General features: G+C 41.9%; 1 protein-coding gene across 2 annotated transcripts in view; it reads right to left on the bottom strand.

The window, feature by feature from the left end:
- Positions 1–18,612, bottom strand: part of LOC307257084 (cGMP-dependent protein kinase 1) — a gene marked incomplete at its 5' end in the record, with an annotated part of 73,971 nt that extends 55,359 nt beyond the window's left edge. Inside the window, 2 exons of one of the 2 annotated variants that reach the window (XM_080036212.1) lie at positions 9,378–9,544; positions 18,356–18,612. In XM_080036212.1, the coding sequence (XP_079892338.1) occupies positions 9,378–9,544; positions 18,356–18,612 (424 nt within the window). Of the gene's footprint in view, positions 1–9,377; positions 9,545–13,754; positions 14,063–18,355 lie in introns of those variants that run through there. The other variant, XM_080036211.1, reaches the window with a different exon arrangement.
- Positions 18,613–25,413: the final 6,801 nt, after the last annotated feature.

Raw genomic sequence — 25,413 nt, forward strand, 5'->3', positions numbered from 1 at the left:
CACATACTCTAGCTTTTCTTTTTTTTATGCAAACTCGACTTAATTAGACAGCTTGAAATTCAGAATACAGATTAATTTGGCATCTAAAGTACTACAATAATGGGCCCCTCTCATTACTCCAGCCGGTCCTAATTTTCAGTAGCCCGCGGCATCACGTCAGAAACGCACTTACAGGGAAATGTGGTTTCACTATCATTTATGATCAGAGCATTGGTGACACAAATAGTTACACAGACAAACACATACAGTGTTTACATGGATAAAAGTGCACAAACACACTCACACTAGAAGATCAATGCCATGAATCTGAAGAAGGAAGTCTGGTAAGTACACTCAGAATGATTGCCATTTCTAAAAAGCACTTAAAAACAAAGTGAAGCTTTGGCTGGTGAAAATGTCATTAGTTTTGTACATATTTGGGCAAAGTGGTGTACACATTTTTGAGCTGATGATTGCGCTCAACGAATAGTTGGCGGATTATACTTTTTTTAATATCATTCATGGAACAAATGTAATGGCAATCCATCCCATTATATATTGTCACTGCGGGCTTACAACCTTTAATCATTTACTTTCCATTTATTCAGATTGTTTATAAAGATTACATGCTGATGGATGGGCTGAGAATTGTTTAACCTGCTTGGCTCATGTAATCATATCCTATCACTGACATAACGTCTAACAAAATGCTTTTGTTATCAAGCGTAAGACAAGTTTTGACAAGTGTTTGTGTTGGTTTTGAAAAGAAATTATTAAGTTACAACAGTGATAAGCACCTGCTGCGTTTGTATCTGTGCATGTGTGAACCAACACTATTACACATAGACACACACACACACACACACACACACACACACACACACACACACACATACACACACAAACACTCACAGGTATAGTCATATTTTGAAAGTGAAAGAAAATGTGAGCATTCCCAGGCCAAGGTTGAGCATATTTGGTGGAGGCAATGAAATATCAAAAAGATCAAAGAGATGAATCTCAACTCAGGAGACTCAATACAAAGTCTGAGGAGAGAGAAGAAGAGAATGTATGTCGATATTTTGGATTCCAGTGACAATGACTGACGACACTGGCCTTTCCAAGCTCAGTGTTTTCAGACTCCAAGTAAGTGAGTCAACAATGAAAGCCAGGATCGACCATTTAGGCAGGGCATCATCACTCTGTCCTCAAGTCACATTTTTGTTGACAGCCAGTGCAACATTTTTCGACATTTCTTTTTATTTCAACAGCTGTTTTTACGTACACATGACATTAGTATAGTGTGATATTATCTCTGTGCACGTAGCAGGCTAGGAGTTAAGGGAGGGATTTGTCCATCACTGTAGCAGAGCAGATTACCCGTGCACTATATTGTATCCTCTAGTCTGAACCTCAGCAAACACAGAGCTTATCTAGTCACAGCAGACTCTCAGCATTATCCCTAGTCTATGGCCAACACCTCATACACACACACACACACACACACACACACACACACACACACACACATACTCACAGCAGCAACACACATGCAATACAGTTAAACCTACGGAAGTCAAAGAAAAGAATGGAGTTTCAAACACTTGCGCGCAATATTCGGCTCATATGATGTTTGTAAGCTCTTTTTGTCTGTCTGCCTTTGCTTCATCCTCCTCCACCTCCTTCATTCCACTCCACTCATGTCACACAACCACACACACACACACACACACACACACACACACACACACACACACACACACACACACACACACACACACACACACACAATGCTTTCATCTTCTTTCCAGATGAGAAACCCTCAAGGGGGATAAAGGCTCAGGGATCATTCACAAATGACTCATTAATTCTTGCTCTGAGGAGTATTCATCTGCCTCTCTGGAGAGAAAAAGGGATCAATTCTTATTCCCGAGTTTGGTGGAGAAAAACAAAGGCCATCAGGGCGCAAAAATCAGGGAAGACGGCGTAAAGGGGGGGGGGGGGAAATAAAATTAAGATGAGATTTGATTGACAGCTAGGTGAAAAGGCAACTAGGAGAGAAAAAGACAGTAGACGTTGAGGAAGTGGAGGAAGATTGTTACAAGAGGATGGATTGGGGTCAAGGTCTGTAAAATGTAAGGGAGAATGAAATATAGGCCTGTCTTTGTACCTGTGTGTGGGTGTGTGTGTGGGAGTGTGAGAATAAAAGAAAGAGACAGAGGAAGTGACAAAGGGAACAATGAAGAGGCGGAGAGGGCAAAATCAGAGAAGACACTTGCCAGAGAGAGAGGGTCTTCTCACTTGTGAACTTGTGGTGTTCAGGGCAGATTGTGCACGGCTCAGTGTAGGTGAGATGATTGGTCTGCTACACTATTAGCACATAAATGACACATTAGCTAAAGTTAAGTTATACTCCTTCTAGTTAGTGGCCTTTCACGTCTTTGGGCTGTTATATGTTAGAAGATGCAGGTATACTGTTTACCCACCTTTTTGTTGTAGAGTATAGGAAATGTTCACATGTTTTCTGTTCACAAGTGTTTATAAACACAATTTAATTGTTGATGTATTGCTGATCTATAGAAGCTTTGCATCTGCTTAGTTCACTGTAACAACCAAAGCTTTGCATCAGAAATCAGATCGCAAGATTCCAGAGAGTAAAACAATATTTTGCACTTAATATAACAATAGTGTGAGTCACGTAATATTCATTGCAGCCATTCTGCATTGATGTCTAAATGTTATATGTCTAATCTTTAATCTTGATGTGTTTTCTTTGTGTTTACCATCTGTTAAATGCCATTTCTAATGTCTAATCTTGATGTATTTTATGCCCCTGTAAAGCACTTGGAATGGCCTTGTGACTGAATTGTGCTATATAAATACATTTGCCTTGCCTTGCCTTTCGCATAATATGGGTACACCGATTTCTAAAGCTGTGAGTAAATGCTGATATATCACTCTGTAAGATTTAAGGCAGCATAGAAAATGTATGTATTTATTTTATAATGAACCATTACACACATATTTCTTTATGTTACGTCAATCCAGTTTCCCTGCTGCTTCTATTTCACTATAGAGGTGGTTGTTTCAGGCTGATCACATTTAAGTGGACTGATACATGGCCACCCGCTGATAGTGGTTAGTTTTGATTGTGTGTGTGAGATAACTAAGGCGAGAGTTAAATGTCATTCCAATTATCGACCCTTCACCTTTTTCCCCAGATGACGACTAAATAAACCTCCACTGAGAACCTATAGAGTTATCATGAGGGCCAATAGCCTTGGAGAGGGCAAGCTGCATGTGAGCACTCTATTTCGTGACACGAATGCTGTTACATGCCATGTTGCATGAGTGAGTACACATAACCATACACACACACACACACATACACACACACACACACACACACATACACATACACATACACATACACATACACACACACACACACACACACACATACACATACACATACACATACACATACACATATACATACACACAAGGAGTCTTACATTTGATTTTAATCCCAAGTAGTTCAAATTGAATTCCCTGAGTGTGAGCCTCAGCAGTGGGCTCATGTTCACTATTAACCTACAATTGGCTTCTGCACAGCGCTGTCAAGACACACAACAGGCAGCAGTTATTTTATCGAGTGCTAAAGGCTTTGTTCTCCAGCGCCGATAGAAACCTAAATCCATGAGCTTCAACATTTTACTTTGCTGAGCTGCGTTAGTTAAGTTGCCAGGCAACAATGCGGCGCAGTGGGTTTGTGCACTCGCGTTTGTGTAACTAGATGCATTCTCAATTATCATATCAACCTATTAACATGCGAATATATCATAATAATTACAAAGATCAGACAATAGTTTATTAGCAGCAGTAGCTTCAGTAGTTGTTGCAGTAATAACTAGAGGCAGGAGTAGCAGCAATAGAAGCAACAGTAATGTTGCACCTTAAATTTGCTTTACATACAGTACCATATCCTTTGGAACCGCTCACACTGGAGTCACGCTCAGGTGCTGGTAGTGATTGCATGTCTCTAGCTCAGCTCGAGATGAGAGAGGAGCCCATCTCTTTTCACTATGCCTCATTAGCCAGTGAGCACAGGGCATCTTTCTGAACACCACGGCCTATAGCAACGTTAAGGGGATGAGTCCTTTAAACCGTAACGGCTGTCAGAATCTCAGACAGAGATATCCATTCATTTTGTCGCTAACATATTCTTTAGGAAATAGGCCAGCTAGGTACATGGTCAGCTGGTAGAGACCGGCTGCTCTCTTTGGCCGTTGGATGATTTTGGCCGATGGCTCGTTAGTAAAGATGAGTGTGAGGCTGAGGAACAAATACATGTTATACTACTGCTGATGATTTCCTATATAAATGTATTTATTTTGAGGAGCTCCCAAGATCTGTTTTCGTGTCAGGTTTTAATTAGTCTGCCTGTGTGACGAATGTTAAAAGGTGACAGAGATGTGGCAAGGTGGTAGCAGAAGGGGATTAGCACGGGATGAAATATGCCATGAAATGAAATGTAAACAGACACCTGAGCCGCTCAGTGTTGATGATGGATTTGGTGAGAGACACTTGTGTACAGATGAGTGTTGAATGTTGACACAGCCACAATCATCTCAACATTTTGAGTGGCATATCAAAAGGAGTCAAAAACAACCAAATAAAATAAAAACTCCCCTTATAGAGAGAACACAGTGTTGAGCCAATGTAGGTAAACATAGCTAGTCATTGTTATTCAGAGGTATATCTCACTGAAAGCAGCAGGGGAAAAAGGAAATGAATAAAGGGAGCGGTTTAGCCAAAAGCCTCAAAACGGCACATTGTTCGTTTCAGACATTCATACATTAAAAGGATGCTATTTAAGCCTCACCTCAATTTCCAGGCACTTCTAAAAGAAGTCAGAATAATACATTTGCTTTGACTAACAGCAGGGCGGATACAATAATTGGGACTCCATCCAATTTGTGCTGAAGGGAAAATGTCAAGTCCTGGGCGTATTCTTAAATCCCCTGCCTGAACAAGTCCACCTGAATAATGTCTACGGTCTACAATGCATCAATGGTTGCATTGGGGAGGGAAGGCTGTCAAGGAAACTGTCAAATGTACTTTGAACACTTGGGGGTTAGAGCTGATGCCTACTGTTATACTGCGCCTCTTATTCCTCACTTTCTTCAATATTCCGTCTGCCCTATACCCGCACACTTAGAAAAACTTAACAATAAACATGTACAAATATACAGTGGGGACACACGGCTAGTTTGACTTAATATCACGTATGCTGGTGCCTCCCTGCAAGGATTTTTTTTTTATGTCTCTTTGAATGCACCTGTTTTTCACACAGAATGACAGAAAACAAGGCAAAGCAGGAAACGTAGGTGGTTATTCAAATATAAGGCAAATGTTGCAACAAGAAACCTAGTATGGGGAGCCCAAATACTGTAGATGCCTGTGAAGCAGAGGTAACCTGTTAACGTTACTTAACCAAACTATAGAAACAGAAGTACAGTTCACATTAACAACACCAACATTTTTAACCATATTTAAGGTTATTTTTAAACATCTCCAGAGCAGAAAGTATTATTCAAACAAAGCAATGAATCAATAAGTAGGATTGAAAATTGACTATCTTTTTAATGTATTCTACTGGTGGTACAATTGTAATATGTCGTCATAATTTTATTTTTAAATCCATCATGTCATTGAGAATAGAATTGGCAGATTAATCAGCTTCACATTGGGAAGCTCAGTCACTTCCAAAAACTCATGCAATCTCAAGTTATACTTCGAATTAGTTTTATTTTCCGGTTAACAACACAAAGCCATTTACAGCGAGTCATTTTAAAAAAGCTAATTTCCCAGCTGACAGGTGCAATGATCACCATTTCTAACACCATTTAGACTAAACCGATAATGTGCTCTTCGTATGTGTGTATGTTGGCCTGGACTCAGTGTGTTCATACAATCAAGACTAATCATCAAATGTTACAAGAGGACAGGTACAACCCAGAGCTACCTGTTTGTATTAGTATGCACAGTTTCATTAGATTAAGTTAAATGATAGCTATGAAAGAAAGAGGGTTTTACTTTGAGAGAAATACTTGATGATAATTGGATGTGATTATACTACTTATTATCATCATTAGCCACCTGTACGGGTCCTCACGGAAGACACAGCCAATCAAGATCCTCTCTCATCTCCATGGAAACATGAGCTTTTGTCTCAGTTTCAATCCGTTTTTTATAGAGGACCCCCGGTATCAGTTACAGCCCAGTGGATGCCACCAAAATACAACCAACATTCGAGCCTCATCATAGCAGCAAGCCAGTGCCAGGATCCAAGCTGTTACTGTATGTGTCTGATCATTAATCAGCAGGTTCAAAGAGGTTGTGTGATACTCTCTGGATATTAACTAGGGGATAATAATGTGTTATGCATATGTTCTATATTGCTTTGTATTTGTGTAGTTTACATTGTGCATCATATGGTTACAAACATGATGTGTAATAAACGCTGTCAGCCCTATGGCAACATGTTAATGATTAGCCTAGCAGGTCTGAATTAGAAATGAAGCTGCTGCCCGAGCTGTTAACAACTCATTTGCTAGGAACATGATGTATAGTCTGCCTTTGTGTTTGACATGGCGTGGCACAGTCAGTCAGATGTCCTGTCAGCTAAATAGAGAGTCACATAATGTGATGGGCTTTAACAGACCTTGGCACAACGTCGTGGCCCCTTGGGCTAGTGCTTTTAACATTTGTTTTATATGCAAAACAAGTCAAGCCCGGGGAGAGTTAGGGTAAGGGACCCGAGAGATACAAACAAAAGGGATGCCAACAGAGAGTGCAATAGAAAAGAGTTAGGGGCAGTATGAGAGAAAAGACCGATATGTTCACTGAAGCTAAATATGTTAAGCCTACCCTAAGGATTTGAAAATGGGAAATAATTACCCAAACGTTTGATATTAGTGGCATATGACCACTATTGAATTGAAGCCCTTTTTCAAATTAGGCAGCAGCTCTTTCCTCTATCACTGTCAGAGAGGAAATCACAAAGCCCCTCAACAATTACTTCTCTCTTACAGATGTGTATCTTTGGCTTCCCTCTTTCTGTCCAGCTCAGGAGGAAGCTATTCATCAAGTCAGAGCGACACTTGCTCATTTTATGACCTAGCATGACGAGTCACCTCTGGTACAATCGACTTTCCACGGCCCCCCGTCACAGGGAAACAATCAAATCTACTCGCTGTACCTATGGAATATGTGACTATGGTGTTGATTGAGAGATTACCAACTCAGCTCATCTAGAAAAAACAGTGCACCTGTTTCTTGTCTTGCAAGATTTCTCACCTTGCTTATTAGTGAATTAATGATTCAATCCTTGACTTTGTTACAGCGTCCACTACTTCCCCAAATTCCAATATTTAATCTCAGCTCACTTTTGAACAGGCCACAGTTGTGTTTTGCATTTCATTTGCATCAGGCCAGCTACATGTGAGACTCTTTACATATCTGACTTCTCTTTGCAGTCAAATAAGGGCAACGAGCGACGGCCTTGCCTTGCCTTACCATGTGTGGTATCGTTGGTGTAGTTTGTTAGCGTGTTAACATTTGCTAATTAACGCGAAAAACAAAGTACAGCTGAGGGGTTCAGGGAATGCCATTAGTTTATTTTGGTCATGAGGGGTCAGTACCAGTCATCTCCATAATACAATAACCTTTAAAGTCACAGTTGTTATATAAGCAACACAAGTTTTTTTTTTCTTTTTGGAATTCAGAACCAGTGAGTCACTAAAGACCAGATGAAGACAGAGAGCAGCCATAACACTTCCAAATGGAGACGCCGGCTGTCCCTCGGCTCCTCTCAGATATGACAAATCCTTACCTGCCTGCCTGTGCTTGAAGAGAGCCCAGGGCAGAGTATGGTTTTATGGAATTATTGATTTAGTGGAAGAATGAAGCTAAAATAAAAAATAAAATCTAAAAAAGTTGTAGTCAAACTTTTTCCCCGCAGATCTATTCTTAACAATGTTTGGCCAAATGGGGGCATCCAGGAAATGTCTCGCCAACCCAATAATACAAGTAGGTGGTCGATGTGAAACACTATCAGCAGTCTTCCCGGTCTAATATTATCCTTTAAATTGACACTATCTGTTTTCCAGCTAACAGGATTCAAGCGTACTGCTCCTCAGTGTCATTATTCTCTCCCTCTCTCTCTCTCTCTCTCTCTCTCTCTCTCTCTCTCTCTCTCTCTATCTCTCTCTCTATCTATCTCTCTCTCTCTATCTCTCTCTGTTTGTTCTGCCATGTTGTTTAGGTCTGTAGGAAAACTATATTGTCACCTTGAAACATTTTAGAGTCACGCTGCCCAGGCAATTTTAAAGAGTTAACTGCAGGTTTTAAAAGGTTCTAGAGATGAAGCGAACGATTAAGGTCATTTATACCTTCTCTATTTATATCTCTACTATGTCTGCAAGTGTCCAAGTTCACCTCTGTATAATGATCACTTATATTGTACAGCATTGACTGAGGCTATTTCCTTCAGGGTCAAATTATTTAGTCATGGGACAATGGCTCTTTGAACATTCTATGGCAGTATCGCTTATCGCAAAACCATGTAGCCAAAATGTCCTTTCACAAGTCCCTTATGCGCCAGCGTGGACATTATTCTATTGCTTCAGTAACCAGGGGGCTACCACACTCTTTTTCTTACTAAATGAAACCTTTGAAGTACCTATTTTTATAGCACCTTTCCAGAGCACAGTCACAAAGTGTTTCACACAGAAACATGTATAAATAGACACAACACATAGTGAAAAAGCATGAACACTAACGTATAGCCTACTAAAAAATAAAATAAAACACAGTAATAACAAAGTGAAACAGACAAAAAGAGAAGCATCGTAAAAATGAGATATTTTGGCTTTCCTAGTTAAGAGTCTAGCAGCTGTATTTTGGACTACTTGAAACCGGTCCAGGGATGTTTTTACTAAATCAAGTGAAAAGAGAGTGATGAATCTTTCAATCTCCACTAGAGACACTGTGGTCTTGAGTTTGAACCAGACACCAGAATGAATGTGCCAGATAGATAGACAACGGGCGCACAGCATAATCCAAAATAAAAAAATCAGTGAGACATGAGTGAATCACACTATGAGTTTTTAGTCGATCGCTCTGCAGAAACATATCAATAATACACTTTTGTTTCTACTCCTTGGTTTTCATATATTCGCTGCTGTAGCTCTCCCAGACACAGTCGTATAGATCCAGTTCAGTCTTCTTAAATCTATCTTTTGAGGGGGCTATTCTACGCTTTCTTTGTGTGTGTTTTTTTTTCTTCATTTGAACGGATTTGTCGCATTTTACCTGTGTGCGTGTGCTTTTACCTTCCATGACGTAGACCAGTGAGCCCACATCTCCTTCCTTGATGATGCAGCTGTCCTTCCCATAGTCCACGGGGTACATGCAGTCCACGATCTCTTGGATCTGCGACAGCTCCAGGTTCTTCATGAAGTCATTGTCCAAGATGGCCTCCTTGATCAGATCCTTGGACCTGGAGAAAAAAAAGGTGAAACAAAATCAGACCATTTCACTATACAAGCACTGATGCGGACAGTGAGACATTTGTATGGTATTTTTTCCGGACAAGAAGACATTTCTTAGGGCATTCGTCATTGGAGAAAGACGTGAAGTTCAGGGAAGACTGTTGACAACTTAACTCTCACTCAAACTGCAGAGTAGCTTTTAAAGACACATATTTCATGTCAAGGCCAAACCTTTTTATATCCTTCAAACGCTGGAACAATAAAGTCGATAAATAGCAAAACCGTGCCTAATGGAAGCCGCGTTTTTTTCCATTCAGGAGCGCACTTCTGAAAGACTAATCAGCCTTCACATCGAAGAGCCATTAGGCCTTCAACATGTGAGTAGTTTCTTTTGCAATGACTATGTAAGGCAATGGTGCAAAATGGAATTAGCTGTTAAACTAATGTACAGTTGTCAAGGTTCCGCGTGGATCACTTTGTCAGGCCGGATGAAAGGGAAAAGCCGGGCGAAATGGATTTATGAATGGGAACTAATGGGAATTATGTCAAATTGTGATTTGAATCCATAAGTACACATTTTAGGAAGAGAGTTGTTCATTCATAAAAGGGCCATGTACTGACAACAGGTGAGCTCAGGCAGGACGCAGTGAAGGTTGAAACCGTCAAAAGTTAAGCGTCAATCTGATCCTGTCTGACACAAAGAAGTGTCAGGATGTGGGAGAGAAATCTGAATAAGATCACTTATTCATTGAGGCTCGTCATCTTCACGGTCTGAGCTGCTCAGCTGAGCACTGCACGGCTGGTTTTTGACAAGAGTGTCAGAGCTGGATGAATGAGGTTGATAATATGTATCAAGGTTATTAAGACGAGAAGTCCCGTTCTACTGAGAAGAAGTGGAGCTTTTGTACTCTCATTCAGAAAGAAAGACAGACAGTATAGGCACTGGTGTGAAGTTCTGCCTCTTGCCTTTTTGTTTATGCTCTGTGCCCTTCTTAGAAACTGGTCACCTGAGGAGCGTATAGCTAAAAGAGAAAAATAACCAGGAGGGCTTTTGTGAAGCAGTTGCCAAAACAGACGTGGCTTCTCTGGCCTGCTGCAAGCCCGCAGGCAGCAACCCAGTCCTACAACACCACCACACAACTACACAAAACAAAAGTTCAAGCACCAGCACCTCAGGGTTTGCCTTGATACTAAAGCAGCGGTGCTCATTTATAAGCCAAGCGCTATGTGAATGATTGTGTTTTCTCTATCATTTAACTTCTAGGGGTCACATGAACGCTTCTCCGTTACATCTTGAGAAACAAATATGTGGAGAAACAGTGTTGCAGATGAACAACTGCAAAAAATTGTGAGAGATACCAATCTCTTCTGTATTGCACAGTATTCACAGCTGTACTGAAAGGTCATGAATCTTAGTGTATTGCATTTTCTCCCTTGGACTCAGATTTTCAGACAATGTCATTCTATGGAAGTCAATATCCCAGGCTTCAATTGTGGACATGCCTTTCTTTCAATGAATTCTAATTGATTTGAACCTAACAGAGCAGCCAGGGTGATTCAAAGGTTTCTCATGAGACATTTTTAGTCTGCCTGAGAGTCAAACCACCCCCTGGGACTTGAACAGAGAAGACTGAGGTGTGCTGCTGCATCTATTTTTGAAATTCCCCTCTCCACAATCCACGCTCAGATTTTCAATATGCTACACTGCACAGGGGTGGGGGGGGTGGAGTTATCGTGATTCTTACTGAGTTAATGACGCTTTAAAATCGGCTTATTTTTAAACAGAGCTTGCAGAACTCTTCATTTAAATGACTAAACTAACAGGAATACATTTCAATACAATTATTTTCCAAAAATCAACGTGAAAATGAGTCTACACATCCCTGTCTCTTTTGCACCAAGGAGATTTATGGCCTTTTCAACCCCTGATCTGGACCCCCCCGACTAGGGCCTCTGATGGCAACGTCCTCCAAGCAGACCCTTATAAAAACATCTGCCTCCCTCTCCTTTGTGAGGAGGATATATTTGCCTTCATCCACTAGTGAAGTTTGGAGCCGAGCAAGTCCAGCCTTCCTTAAAAGGAGAAAATATGCTCTTTTAGGGGGAAAAAAAGAATAGGGGTGGCAGAAAAGTGGGAGAGGCCAACGGAAATAAGAGGCGGCCACAGGGAGAAGGGATGGATGGTGTATGTGTAAGGAGCGCTCTATAAGCCTCGTAAAGAAGATAAAGTGGGCGAGAATGAAAGACAAATATAAACATGCAGCCAAGTCCAACACGCATTATCGTTTGGCTTAAATAACCAAAAACAAAATGTACGTGTAATGGAGCTTTTTTTAATCCCATCTGCATATTTTACTTAAAAAATATGTTAAAATAAAATAAGAAAACTCTCCCTCTCTGTTTCTCGCGAGGGAGGGAGAAATAAAAAAAAGACAATACAGTCACACAAAAACAAAATAACTTGTATTCAAATGAAACGCTCTATTTCGAGGGAGAAAAAACATCGTGAACTTTTGCAAGTCGCTCAAGCGGAGATGTCCAAACAAACTGAATAATGACGATAAGGCCGGACTAATGAGAGAAGAGTTTACCAAACACGCTCACGTCTGCTTTTTTTAATCAGCCCAATATTTTCATGCTTGTGCTCATTAGAAACACAAAATGTCATTCTCTGATTGATGGAGATTGTGCGAAGGATGTGTGGCGGAACTCACTGCTGAGAGGCTTTGATGGAGGGGTCAAACAACCTTCTGGAAAGAAAAAGTACATTTTCTGTTGACATTTCCCCCAGAGAGAAGCATGAACAGAACTCACACAATCATTGATAACTCACTCAAATCTCAAACTATCGCCTTTTTGCACTGTAATTGAAAGATAAACGCCTTCGACTCTTTGAGACTCTGGTAATCAAGGTCTCACTAAAAGCCTCTTTGGAAAATCTCCTAATAGAAATATACAATAAAAGCTTTCGGACAAAGATTAATATGAAACTAAAAAATAATGTCACTCTGAGGTGCTTTCCTCACTGGCCATTTCAAGGGTCTAACGCTTATTTTTACTAGTGAGAGAAATACAACCAGACTAAAGAAAACACACAAGAACAGAGGGTGCCTTCTGTGTTTGTTTGTTTTTTTTTCAAACACACAGAGCTGACAGGTATAACAAAGACGAATAATAGGCTTTTTTTTATATAATTTTCTGCTCCGTTTCGTTTTTCAAATCTTCTTTGATGAAATCCTTGGAAGTTTACTTGTTTGTGTGTCAATGCCGGCGTAACAATGTTCATATAATCTGACACATCTGATCTCTTTGCCAAGTCTGAAAACACCAGCATGAGAATAACATTTCCTATAATGGATTTAAAGTCAATTACGTACCAATAACTTACATTTGAACAGCCAATTATGCATTTATTTCCAAAGCTTTGAAAATGTATAGATTGTATCCAATATGTCCAATGTGCTTGCACAATAAAAAGAAGGTGTAGGCTTCCAGTCCACCAGAATGGAGAGGCTATTGATTCATAACAACACAACCTTTTAGTTCAAACTCAACAGATGGAAGGATTATTTTACAACAGAGGGATTTTGGTGCTTTTTCAGTTTGAGAACCAGAGCCTGGCATTGCAGACCAAGTTGAGCCGGAGAGAGGTGTTGGTTGGCTAAGGAGTTTGAAAAGAAGAAAAAGAGAAAGAGAGAGAGAGAGAGAGAGACTTGCTTTCCACAAATCTAAGGTAAACATTCACAGAGAGCCTGTAAAGACTGCCCCTCACTGAATCTCATGCTTGTATAAAATAGGCTCTGGTACATTACACAGCTGCCACCAAAAGCTCCCTAAACCTAGGCTATAATTCCCCATCATTGGATTTCTCTCTGGTGTCAGCCAATACTCATACTTATTGATATTCAGGCTTATTTATAAATGAGCCTTTGATAATAACCGTGTGTGTGTGTGTGTGTGTGTGTGTGTGTGTGTGTGTGTGTGTGTGTGTGTGTGTGTGTGTGCGCGCGCGTACGTGCGTGCGTGCGTGTGTGCCAGAGCACCAGACTGTTGCACCTCATTCATCTGTGCTACAGGTGCCATACCTGCTGCGCCACACATAACATTACGCACAGAAATCCGAGAAGCGAGAAAGGTCGAATCAACTCGCACTGCTTATCATTATTAAAAAAAAAACATAATGCTATGCGTTTGTAATTGTTTGCAGGGTACACCTACTGTGGGCTTTTCGGGTAGAACGGTAGGGTGACATGGCTGAGCTCGTGGATGTCGAAGGCGGTGGGTTCGGCAGAGATCGCCTGCCTCTTGGTGCGCTGCGTCTCGTGCAGCTCGCCGGTCTGCTTGTGGACCTGCTGGGTGGCCGGTTTGATGACGGAGCGGTACTTGTCCAGCTCATTCTGTAGCCGCTGTATCAGCTCGTCCTTCTGATCCAGCTCCAGTTCCAGCTCGTCTATCAGCGCGTCTCTCTGGCGCAGCTCCTCGATCTTCTCCTGCAGCGCGTACTGGAGGTCGCGCAAGGTGCCCATTTCAGTTTGGCGGCAGCTGCGAGGCGATACTTTCCTCAATAAAAGTTTACGGAAAGGTTCGCAGCCGAGACTTTGTCCTGCAGTCTCCTCTACCACGCTGCTCACAAACTTTATCCGGCATGAACGGTTTCAGGGGGGATGCAGCCCGTGTCTCTCCTGAATGTGTGTGTGTGTGGGGGGGGGGAGGGGGGGAATTCCTCCTCCACTCCACTGTCTCCGTCAACAGCAGCAGATGTTGGGAATTGAAGGAAGCGAAGGTATGTTCGATGGGTTGCTTCGATTGCCAAGGTGAAAGCGAGCGTCTCCACGATCAAGCAAAGTTTGCCTCTCTCTCTCTCCTTCTCTCTCTCCTTCTCTCTCTCTCTCTCTCTCCTTCTCTCTCCCTCCCACCCTCGGCGGTGTGACAGCGGAGGACCGGCCTCCTGAGACCTGGGGAGAGTAGGGCGCCTGCAGGAATCTGTGGCACAGTGCAGTCTGCCACTCACTCCAGAGAGAGCGCTGCGCTCGTCTCAAATGAATAATGGACTCGGTGAGAAAGCCGCTGCTCGGGGAACCAAGTCATTGCACATCAGCTACTCGCCCTGAGGCGGTTGAGTTACAAATAGAAGAGCATGGGGCCTTAATGGGAACCGGAAGGTGATCCAAAAAAGAAAAAGAAATATATTGAGAATGGTATTTGTCTACAAAACTTCAAATTTGGAACATATTGGACAATATTACTGTGCTATATTTTAAAGGTGCATTCGGTGATTGAGGGGAATGTTTGTTGTCAAAATCACTTTACAGAGCAATTAACCAGATTGTTTTAGTGGACACATAGTGTGGACAGGTAGCATCTTCGTGAGGTGATATTCACTGATTTTGACAAAAAGAGATTTGACAAAAAGAGTTCTCTAGAATCGCTGACTCCACCTTTATCCACATATCATGCTGTAAACAGGATTTATTTCCACTTATCTCTGTCCAGCAACTATCCATTTTTTTTGTGACAGATGCTAAAATAAAAGTGCAAAACGAGTAGATAATAATTCTACAGACTGTGAAACAGCAGCATGACATCAATACCAAAAGCTTCTAAAGCTCTATATGCAGCAGCAGCAGCAGCGCCACATTCCTCATCTAATCTGTAGTGGGCTTTCCACATTATCCCAATGAGTCATCTGAAAGCCCAGAGAACAGCATTTGGCCTTAGTGCGCTCTGGACCATTTCAGAGGAGGATAAACTGCCAAAGGACTATCTATGAGGAGTCACTGGGGCCACAGCTGAAATTGGGGTGTCGGGGTTGAGGTTTCTAGAGGAATGGGAGTCAAAGGTGGATAGTGAGGACGGAAAGCCGGATTAACAGGATATCTTTGGCTGTAAGGATAGGTGTGGTATATAAAAAAAAAATATTTCAATCTTTTTCCTGACAAAATCGCATGAAAACAAAGCCTGCACAGAGACAATTGTTCTACTGAAAGATCACAGCTGCCCTCTTGTGGTGGTTCAATGCATCAACTCAGGCAAATAACAACAACAAGGTGGCATGCCTTTGCTCTGCAGGCCAAAACCCCTTATTGATCCTACATTGTTGTTTGTGCTATTGCATCATTGATGATTTGTTCTGTTGTAATGAACAATGAGTTCCATCATTGCAGATACAGACGTGTGCAGTAGTCCAATGTGTGATAAGTGAAAACAAATCCACATTAGCTTTGCAAACTATGCTAAAACCGGTCGCACAGAGATTCAAAAAAGAAGCATTCATTTCAGCTTTCTGATAGTCTATGAAGGTGGAATCAGCGATTCTGGACAACGCTTGTTGTCAAAATCTGTGAATATTTTCTCACGAGCTCCCTGTCCATACTGTTTCTGTTCTGAAAGTTCTGTAAACAGGTTTGTAAACAAAGGGCATGTAAACAGAGGGGGCCCACCATAGCTAGCAACATGCCAGATCACAGAGCCAAGTCGGTGTATCAATACTGGATTTCTTTTTTCAGCGCGCACACAGTACGTACAGGTAACGGATCGTGAAGAGATATTCACTGGTTTTGACAAAGAAATCTATTTACAACAAGCATGCCCTAGAATCGCTGACTCCACCTTTAAATGAAACAACTTTTTTCAGGTTGAAGGTTTTGCAGATGAGGCCTTTAAAATAAAAGCTTCATGCATATTTCCATCTGAAATATTAGTTTTTCTGGTCTTCCCTCTCAATGCAAACACACAAACTTCTAATGGACCCCAGACAGCATTTCTGCTCTCAGCTAATATAGAAAAACAAAACATCCTTTTTTGTTTTTTCTGTCAAGGGAAGGGCTTTGAGCATGGATATAGTTCCCCTTCAGATGCAGGGAACAGAGCAGTGGTCCAGTCCAGTCAGTGTTTCATCCCCACATGCTCCCCATCATCCACATTGCCCACCCACTGTCCTTCAAAGCACCTCTGCGCTTTCAATTTCACCTCTCTAACCATCCAGCTCAGCCCTTTTCCTATGCAGATCAATAGAAACAGGATCCGTTTCTCAGTGCTGCGGTAATCCGATGAGCAGGGCGGGCCCAGCCAGCCAGCCTGCCAGCCTGCCTGCCTGCCTGCCTGCTGGTGCCACGTTCTAACTCTAATGGGGGTCACACCGTCTCCGACCCCACAAACCAAGGCCCAGCCACCTCCTCCAATCAGTACGTCACTTCACCGACGCTTTCTCACTAATGCAAAGAGGTTTACTTCTGTTCCACTGCACAAAGTGAATGGCCACACATATGCAATGTATCAGTGCACTGAAGGCTCATTCAAGCACTCACTGACTGTACGTCATCAGCTGCATGATCAGCTCTGACCATTTTCTGAATGAACCTTGGTGCCATTGAACAGCTGGCTAAAGACTACTAGCATCCTTGGTTATTTGGTCTCAATATATAGCTTGTAACTCATTATTTTTCAGTGAACCTCCTCATTCGGGAGTCTATTTATGTCATGTTTCATCTTGTGGACTTTTGAGATAGTTTGAAGGCACATTGTCAGTAAGTATACCCACTAAGTGTGCACATAAGGGCTGACCCTGTCTGCAGTTGTATTAATGCAAATGAAGAATGGAAATTGTCCAGCCATCTTAATAAAATTAACCCCATTGTCACTGCATTAATTGAGTCAGCAGGGAGTTCTGCCCCTGTCAGTGTGTGTGTGTGTGTGTGTGTGTGTGTGTGTGTGTGTGTGTGTGTGTGTGTGTGTGTGTGTGTGTGTGTGTGTGTGTGTGTGTGTGTGTGTGTGTGTGTGTGTGTGTGAGTGAGTGAGTGAGTGAGTGAGTGAGTGAGTGAGTGAGTGAGTGTGTGTGTGTGTGTGTGTGTGTGTGTGTGTGTGTGTGTGTGTGTGTGTGTGTGTGTGTGTGTGTGTGTGTGTGTGTGTGTGTGTGTGTGTGTGTGTGTGTGTGTGTGTGTGTGTGTGTGTGTGTGTGAGTGAGTGAGTGAGTGAGTGAGTGAGTGAGTGAGTGAGTGAGTGAGTGAGTGAGTGAGTGAGTGAGTTTGATATTAAGATAACAAGTAACAGAAATGGAGAAACTAAAAGATGAAGACAGATTTGAGAGTCAAACTTTTTGCTGGCAGTAATTGCAGCTAAATCCATGTGAGTAGACTGGAACTTGAGTGGAGGTAGGAGATAGTAACTGATTCAGGTAAATAAAAAACCTGAAAATCAGGCTAAAACGAGCACCTAAAGGTGATGAAGGAAGCATATGGTCAAACAAAGCGTTTTCTAATGGAGTATTAAATATCCTCAGACATGCACTTCGGGTCCTCAGCGTCCAGCTACTAAAAGCCAATAATGCATCGCACTTCCTCCTGTCTGTGTCCCGTGGGACTGCCGTGATGGGTCTGATCAATTAGGAGCTCTTTCAGAAGCTGCGTCATCGGCACCAAGAATGAAAGTGCTCCTCCATTCATGGCAAACGTCTCCAACTCCCATTTAGAAAAAAATAAGCTAAGAAAAAATGTATTGAAAAAACAGGCAGATCTGAAGAAGCTGCTTCGAGACAGCTGGAGATAGGAGTCTTAAGTGCCACACGAACGCGCGCGCGTGCTCGAGTGTGTAGAGTTACTATCAACTAACGCACGTTCATGTTTTACATTTTAATCACATTTCTGTTAAGAGGAAGAGTTGTGCCTCATCAAAGCGGAGCATTTGCTTCACACCATTCGTGGCAAACATTTTGATTCAATAAAAAAGAAAAAGGAAAAAACACTTCACAGTGATAGCCCTCATTGCAAGATGGGACACATAAAGTACTATAGCAGCGTCTGCTTATTAAACAGCTCTCTTACCATTCGGTCTTGGCGTATTTCCGAAAAGACTGATTCTTCAGGTCCTGGTGTGTCTGCGGCTCGGCGGAGATGCCCTGCGCCCGGCGAGTCCTCGGTCCAATAAGTTGGGCGCTGGGCAGAACGGACTGACATTTGTGTAATTTTCTCTTCAGCTCGTGAATCTGGTCTTCCCGGTCCGCCAGCCGCCTCTCCAGGTCCCGTATCCTCTCCTCCTTGAGCAGCAGGATCTTGGCAAAGTCGTCCTCCAGGTCGCTCATGTTGGAAAATCTGCGTTAAACTTTGCCGCGTCCTACTCCGCGATACGCACACACGACGCCCAGTAGCCTATACTCGCACAGGTTGTGAAAACGGACACAAGTCCCCCCCCCACCCTCACCTATTTCTCTCTCTCTCTCTCTCTCTCTCTCTCTCTCTCTCTCTCTCTCTCACTCTCTCTCTCACTCTCTCTCTCTCTCTCTCTCTCTCAATCTCTGTCTCTCTTTCACTCTCTCTCTCTCTAAATGCGCGTGCGGTGATGATGCTCCGAGAATACCCTTCAGACTGTCCACTTGTTTATCTCTAAAAGAAAGAGCAAGGCGATGTTTTTAACGCCAGGGAAAGCAGTGTTTTAAGCCAACGATTGACAGAGCAGTGCTACGCTACAGTCCACCAAGCCTCCGGGGAGATGCTGTTCATCGTTCATTGAGAAACTGTTTACAGCAGCTCTTGTTGTCCAAGGAGTCATGCAGGCAGGCTGTCAAACTGGGCACTGAAAGAGCCGATACAACCCCTGTAGTTCGCCGCCTCTCAAACTGCAAACACACCACATGGAAAGAAGCCCCACTGCCACTGGTAGTCTATACTACTGCTTCTGGTGCTGCTGCTGCTGTCAAATATGTTGTTTACCATCTCTCTCTCTCTCTCTCTCTCTCTCTCTCTCTCTCTCTCTCTCTCTCTCTCTCTCTCTCTCTCTCTCTCTCTCTCTCTCTCTCTCTCTCTCTCTCTCTCTCTCTCTCTGAACAATCCCAAGCGACAAATGCACCCACATCACCTCCCTGACCTTTTGTAAAAAATCAATTGTCCTGCTCCCGCACTCGCTTCACAGGACAGTGGCCCGGCCGAGCCCACGTTTTTTATTTAATACGGAGTAAGCACCCATCAGTGATGTGGAAGTAAAAGGGCAAATGGCCTTTATATAGGCTATAGGCTTGATGTACCCGATGTGGCACCTCTGGATTGTTGTGGACATTTCTTTCTTCAATACGTTTGTTTGTTTAAGGTAGCTCATTCCATTTCTGCTCAAGTTAGAAGGATTTCCCCACTCAATCCCAGATGAACTCAAAGGGTTCAAAACAAAACACACACACACACACACACACACACACACACACACACACACAAAGTTTGGTTGTAAAAAATGATGTCGAACAGCAAACCCAGGTCCATTTGATAGGAGGAAAATAACATTTCATTAGAAAGGACAAATGGAATTAATCATAGTTTCAGAAGATGTGAAGAAGTTGCTGTCATTGCGTGCATGCATCCAACAGAGTGTGAAGTTAATTACACAACAAACTCGGGGTCCCTGATTAGAGTAATCAGTGATTACTTTGGCAGCTACAGCGCTCCATATGCAGAGCCGACTGAAAAGGGTTCGGCAATAGATGATAACAGTTTCTCTCTCTCTGTAATATTAATCTCCAAAGTCATTGCTATGCACCATCCTTTATTCCGCTACTGCCTATTTCTGTTTCAACTCAATGAATTCATTGAGGAGAGACCAAAAAAAGGGGACCTCGTGGGCAGAAGAGGCATGTTTGATTAAGATTCAGAGTCAGAAATAGAATGAATAGACCCTCCCTTTGCTGGTGTAGTTCAGCATAGCCTACCTCGTGTCTAGTGCTTAAAGTCCTTTATATTCCAACGACCTCTTTTTGGATTAGAGATGAACACTTGTTGTACAAGAGTGTGGCTCAACAGTTGGAATTTTTGTGAAATTTTCTTTCACAATTTCAAACCTCCAGCTCTCTAAAAATGCATCTTGGGATTGAATCTGACCTCAAAAAACCTGTTGTAAGACTGTGTGATTATCGGCTTAACCCTCGCCTTAACTTTTTGACAGTTATCAGGCGTAGATTGCAGTGGCTTTCGTCATGAAATCACATCAGCTATGATCTGCGTCTTTGCTGCTAGTTTCTGAACCAGTGACTGTGAGTGAGCCGAATGTGTCGCAGCAGTTGTGAGCAGCAAAGTGAATGCAGTCGACATTCAAAGACTAGGCAAGGACCGAGGGGGTCGTGCTGTTATCAATGTGGAAAAAAAACACTGATCCATTAATTATGCATGCAGCAGACACTGTGCCCATTATGACAGTGGTAAATTAAGTGTCATCCTTCTGTGTGACCCTGTCCGTATGTTCAAGAAATAGGGCATTCATTCATTTGGACAAAAAGAGGCATGATATCACCAATTAGTTTTGCATTTAAATGCGTTTGATCTTGTGTTATCAGCACACGATATCAGTGCCTCTACCTGTTCCCCACTCATTTACCTGATCACCACGGCTAAAGCAGTAGCCTACATGACTGGCCTTAAAGGTGCATCCACATTGCACTCCAGTTACTTACTATTCCCATGTTTGCACACAATGAGTAATGCTGCTCTACCAGTTTCAGTGTGTGTTGTCTGAGCACTACATGGGTCATTTCCCTTGGAGGTTGTGGGTTAGGTAATGGACGCCAAGTTAAGCTTGGAGAAAGATGTTCCTCTCTGACTATGCACGAGAGAGTGGGAGCCATTGAGTTGATGACTGCATATAGCCTGGCCTTGCTCCAATGAAGGTTTTGTGTGTGGTGTTTGCAGCATTTTTTAAAGCGTCTTCGGGCTGAGAGAAAAGCCGGTGCCCTCTCCTTCGCCTTGGGGACATATCAGTTTACGGAAGACAAGAGGGCAGACATAAGTCACTGTTTTCCTGTAATACACACAGACACACACACACACACACACACACACACACACACACACACACACACACACAAACACACACACACACACACAAACACACACACACACACACACACACACACACACACACACACACACTCACACACACACACAAACACAAACACATAAGAAATAGAGAAAGATATATTGGGTATACCCAGACATATGCTTGCACATCGTTATTACCCACGCACACAACGTTTGCATACAAAAGATTTATGTAACCATTCACAAAGCTAAAATCCCTGTAGACACACACACAAACCGTATCATGGCAGCGTCCCCATATGTAAACCTTAGAGGGGATTACTTTAAGTGCAATGGAAGGAGAGGTATGAAGCTCCGTCTCTGGAGAATCTCCCCCCTTCAAGCTTATCATGCCTTTGATACAACGTCTGACTTTGCTCTGTCCCTGCCGACGTCCCTGAGAAACCCCAACCAGCGGGCCGCCTGCCTCGGCCTGCCATCCCAGGAGAGGTGAGATGAGGCAAAAAGGATGGAGAGAGAGAGAGACATATACTGTAGGAGAGATGCTTCTTCAGCCCAGGAGCAATCTATTTCTGAGTCACTCCAGTCCTGTAAAAAATAAATAAAACGCCAGCAAATCCTGCACTTTAGCGGCAATATCCATCCAACACTGCAATATCAATACGGCAACGTTCGCATCACATCGCTGGGAGTCTCACATTGTAACTTGATATTATATCCAGAGAGACTGAGGCAGATTAATCACTCGGCTCACACTGGAGAGATGGATGGAAGCGCAGCTCAGGAAATTGACTTAGCAAACGGCGTAATGATACTTCCTTCCTGCCTTCCTACATTAGTAATCGACAATCGTCAAAATCAGATGGTGAAGATACGGTGCATTTCACCTGTTTTTTTTGTAACAACACTGGGGATCTGACCATTAATGATTTTTTAACGTTATTGATTCATCCATCAAGGAATCTGCCTGTGAAGATTCTCGGCAAAGGCAACTGAACCGATCAATAGTTTTAGATTAGCAGTGGATCACATGATGACTTGTAGCCTATGTGAAAGGAACCCTCAAGGAATTACCGCAAGGCTCTCTACGGTGCCCCCTCAGCTCTTTTGAACATGTTAGCAATTCAGCTTCTTTGGTACACTGTCACTATTTTGGCAAGAGTTAGCTCACTTTTAAGAAGTAGGATCATTTTTTCATCCCACGAAGGAACACTAAATGCTCCAGTTATCAGATTATTACATATTCAGGGCAAGCGGACTGGGGACTCCAGACTACAAGTTCCAAGTATGCAATTTGGAATGCAGGGAATATGTCTGTGTTGTGTTTACAGATTGTTTTATACTGCCCCCAAGTGGCCATAAAAGTCCTGTTGCCTTTCACTTCGAACTACCAATGAATTTATGAATCATAATCCATACAAACTGTCAAAATTAACTCAAGTTCAGGTTAAAATCTTTATATGCCTATTTTGTGCAAAACCCAAAGATATTCCATTAAAAAATAACTCTTACATCTTCATTTTCAAGCTGGAACTAGCAATTGTTTGGCATAAACCTATAAGCAATTATCTAAATGTATTATTGAAATTCATTTTCTTTTTCTTTCAATCTACTAACTAATCCATGTATCCACTTCAGCACTGACTGGACATTGCTTGAACAGAAAAAGAGACATGACATGATAGCGGGTGTGAGCATAGAGTCTGTGTATGGCGTTACAGAGACAAGAAGATTGAGGTGAACAGAGGGTCAGGGGTCACTGACTGGAATGCTGCCTTCCCGTCATCTTCCAGGTGTGCTGACTGACTTACGTTGTTAAAGACCTCATTCACGTTTACGATGGCACTGATGACTCAAAAGCACAGGAAAAAATACAAGGGAGAAAAACACAATTCCACATGTTCAGTACAAAGAAAAGTGTTGTAAATATAGATAACTAAATAAATCAAGAAACAACATGAGCAAAAACAGAAACTCTGGAATCGTTTAAAGACTCATTGAAGATTATATTGAAGATATTTGCTAGCATTAGCCGCACTAGCCTCAAATTTAAAATAAACTGAAAAAAAAAACAAATTATTACCAAGTAAATCTCTTCAGCCATCCTGTATTTGTTCCCTTTCCTGTAGTATTGTCTGGGTTTGCACGACTTTCATTATGCTGCATTTTTGGTGTCAACTAGAATAAGTTGAGTTTTCTATCATATTTCCGTGCTTTTTTGTTGTTGTGTTGCGCTTTCAGGGTCACTGTACACTGATGGACAGCATGACTTGCATCTTTTGTCAACAAAACATCAGCTGAAAATTACAATAGAGAATATTTCCAAAAATAGCAAATGGAGTCTAGGGATAGAGGGACTGAATATAAGCCCTTGATATAAACTTGATTTTTTTTGCGCACATAGGTATTCAATTTCTATGTCAACAATGAAATGGCTTTTGAATTGTATTTTCGATATTTTTCGTGATTTTAAATCAATTGGCCTTAGCAAGTGTTACAGTTTTTTTCGATCGCTAAACCACAGTGGACACAACTGTAGCTCAATGTGCAAAACTCTAACTACAGCCTGCACTACCAACAGTCACTGGAGCTGAACAGTTCATTTCACCTGCAAAACAGGTTCAGTGCAGCAAACACTGTGAACCAGCCTCATCGAGATAACACACACTGTCACTCAGAACATGCTCAGAGTATAAACACTAGCATCAAACCCCAATACACAAATTACAAACTTTTAATCTTTACAGTTTGAATAATTTGAGTTATTTCACACAAATTACATAATATTTTCTTTGATGAAAGGGTGAAATTAACATACCAGTTTTTTTAGGAAAACAAAAAGAAATGAAAATCAGAAGTTTGCTTCTATAGATACACATTTTGTATATTTTATTGAAAACATTTCCAAATGTAGTATTTATCTGTGTAAATATTCTATAATTGTAATACATCAATTCCTGTAATGTTGTCATTTACTGTAATGATGCAACTCTAAGCTGTTTGTTTGCTGGAAAATTTGTATTACAGATGCAACTTTTTTGCAGATTTTGTTGCACTCTCAACCCTGCCTCTCTCAATGAGAGACCATGATTCACAACAGGGTTTTCAGTGTAGCCCTTAGCAATGAAAAACGAGCTACAGTTTGGTCCGAATGAACCGCTGCTCCGCTCCAGTTGTGCCCACTGTGGTTTAGCAATTGTAAAAAACTGTAAGCTCAAAGAAAATAAGGCATATTATTACAGTAGTCCCCGGATGTTTTGTGAAAGTGTTCGCTGCACGGGTAAACAGAGTGGACACTTGGTTACAGGAGAAGACATACAGTCAGATATCGTCATTACTTCTTATCATTCTCATTCCACCAAATCCCCCTCGAGATCGCTCTTATATTGGCTAACATTGTAGAGAAAACAGACGCTGGGCTACCCTGTGGACAAGGGGTTATTTTTATGCTCCTAGAGTGTAACAGAAGTGTTTCTTTTTCACGCCTATCCCGAGCTGTCTGACACCCTACCATGAAGAAGCAGCAAAAACACGACTGTGATGTTGTCACCGCAGAAAAATTGGCTGTATATTTTTCTGTTTCCTGCGTGTGTTTATTTTTGACCGCACTGAGGCCTGTTATGGTTGTATCCATGCGAAGAGTTGACCTTGACTGTAGATAAAGTATAGTATGGTGTCCAGGCTGCATAAACCCACTTTCACAGACAATAGCCTTCTGTGTCTTAATTTGTCATGCAAATATAGATAATTATTCGGGTGACACTTTACAACAAGGGTATGAACTGTCAGTGAATGCTTAATAAAGCTATAAACGGATAGTTAATGCATGGTAAATGCTTATTAAGAAGTTACTAACATTCAGTCATTAAAGTTAATTAATGCGTATTAAGCAATACCTAACAGTTGAGTTATGTACCCTTATATTAACATTCATTTTAATTAGGTCATCAGGGTCATCAGCGCTTGTCCTTTTTCCTCATTATGAATCAGATTTTTTGCCATATCTTTTATACAAAAAAAACTCTTCAAATCTCTCTAATGCAAAAAGCCCTTCCTGAAACGAAGGAAAAGAGACAGGTTATGTAAGC

Source organism: Ammodytes marinus, assembly GCF_949987685.1.
Source record: "Ammodytes marinus genome assembly, chromosome: 11".
NCBI classification, from domain to species: domain Eukaryota; kingdom Metazoa; phylum Chordata; class Actinopteri; order Uranoscopiformes; family Ammodytidae; genus Ammodytes; species Ammodytes marinus.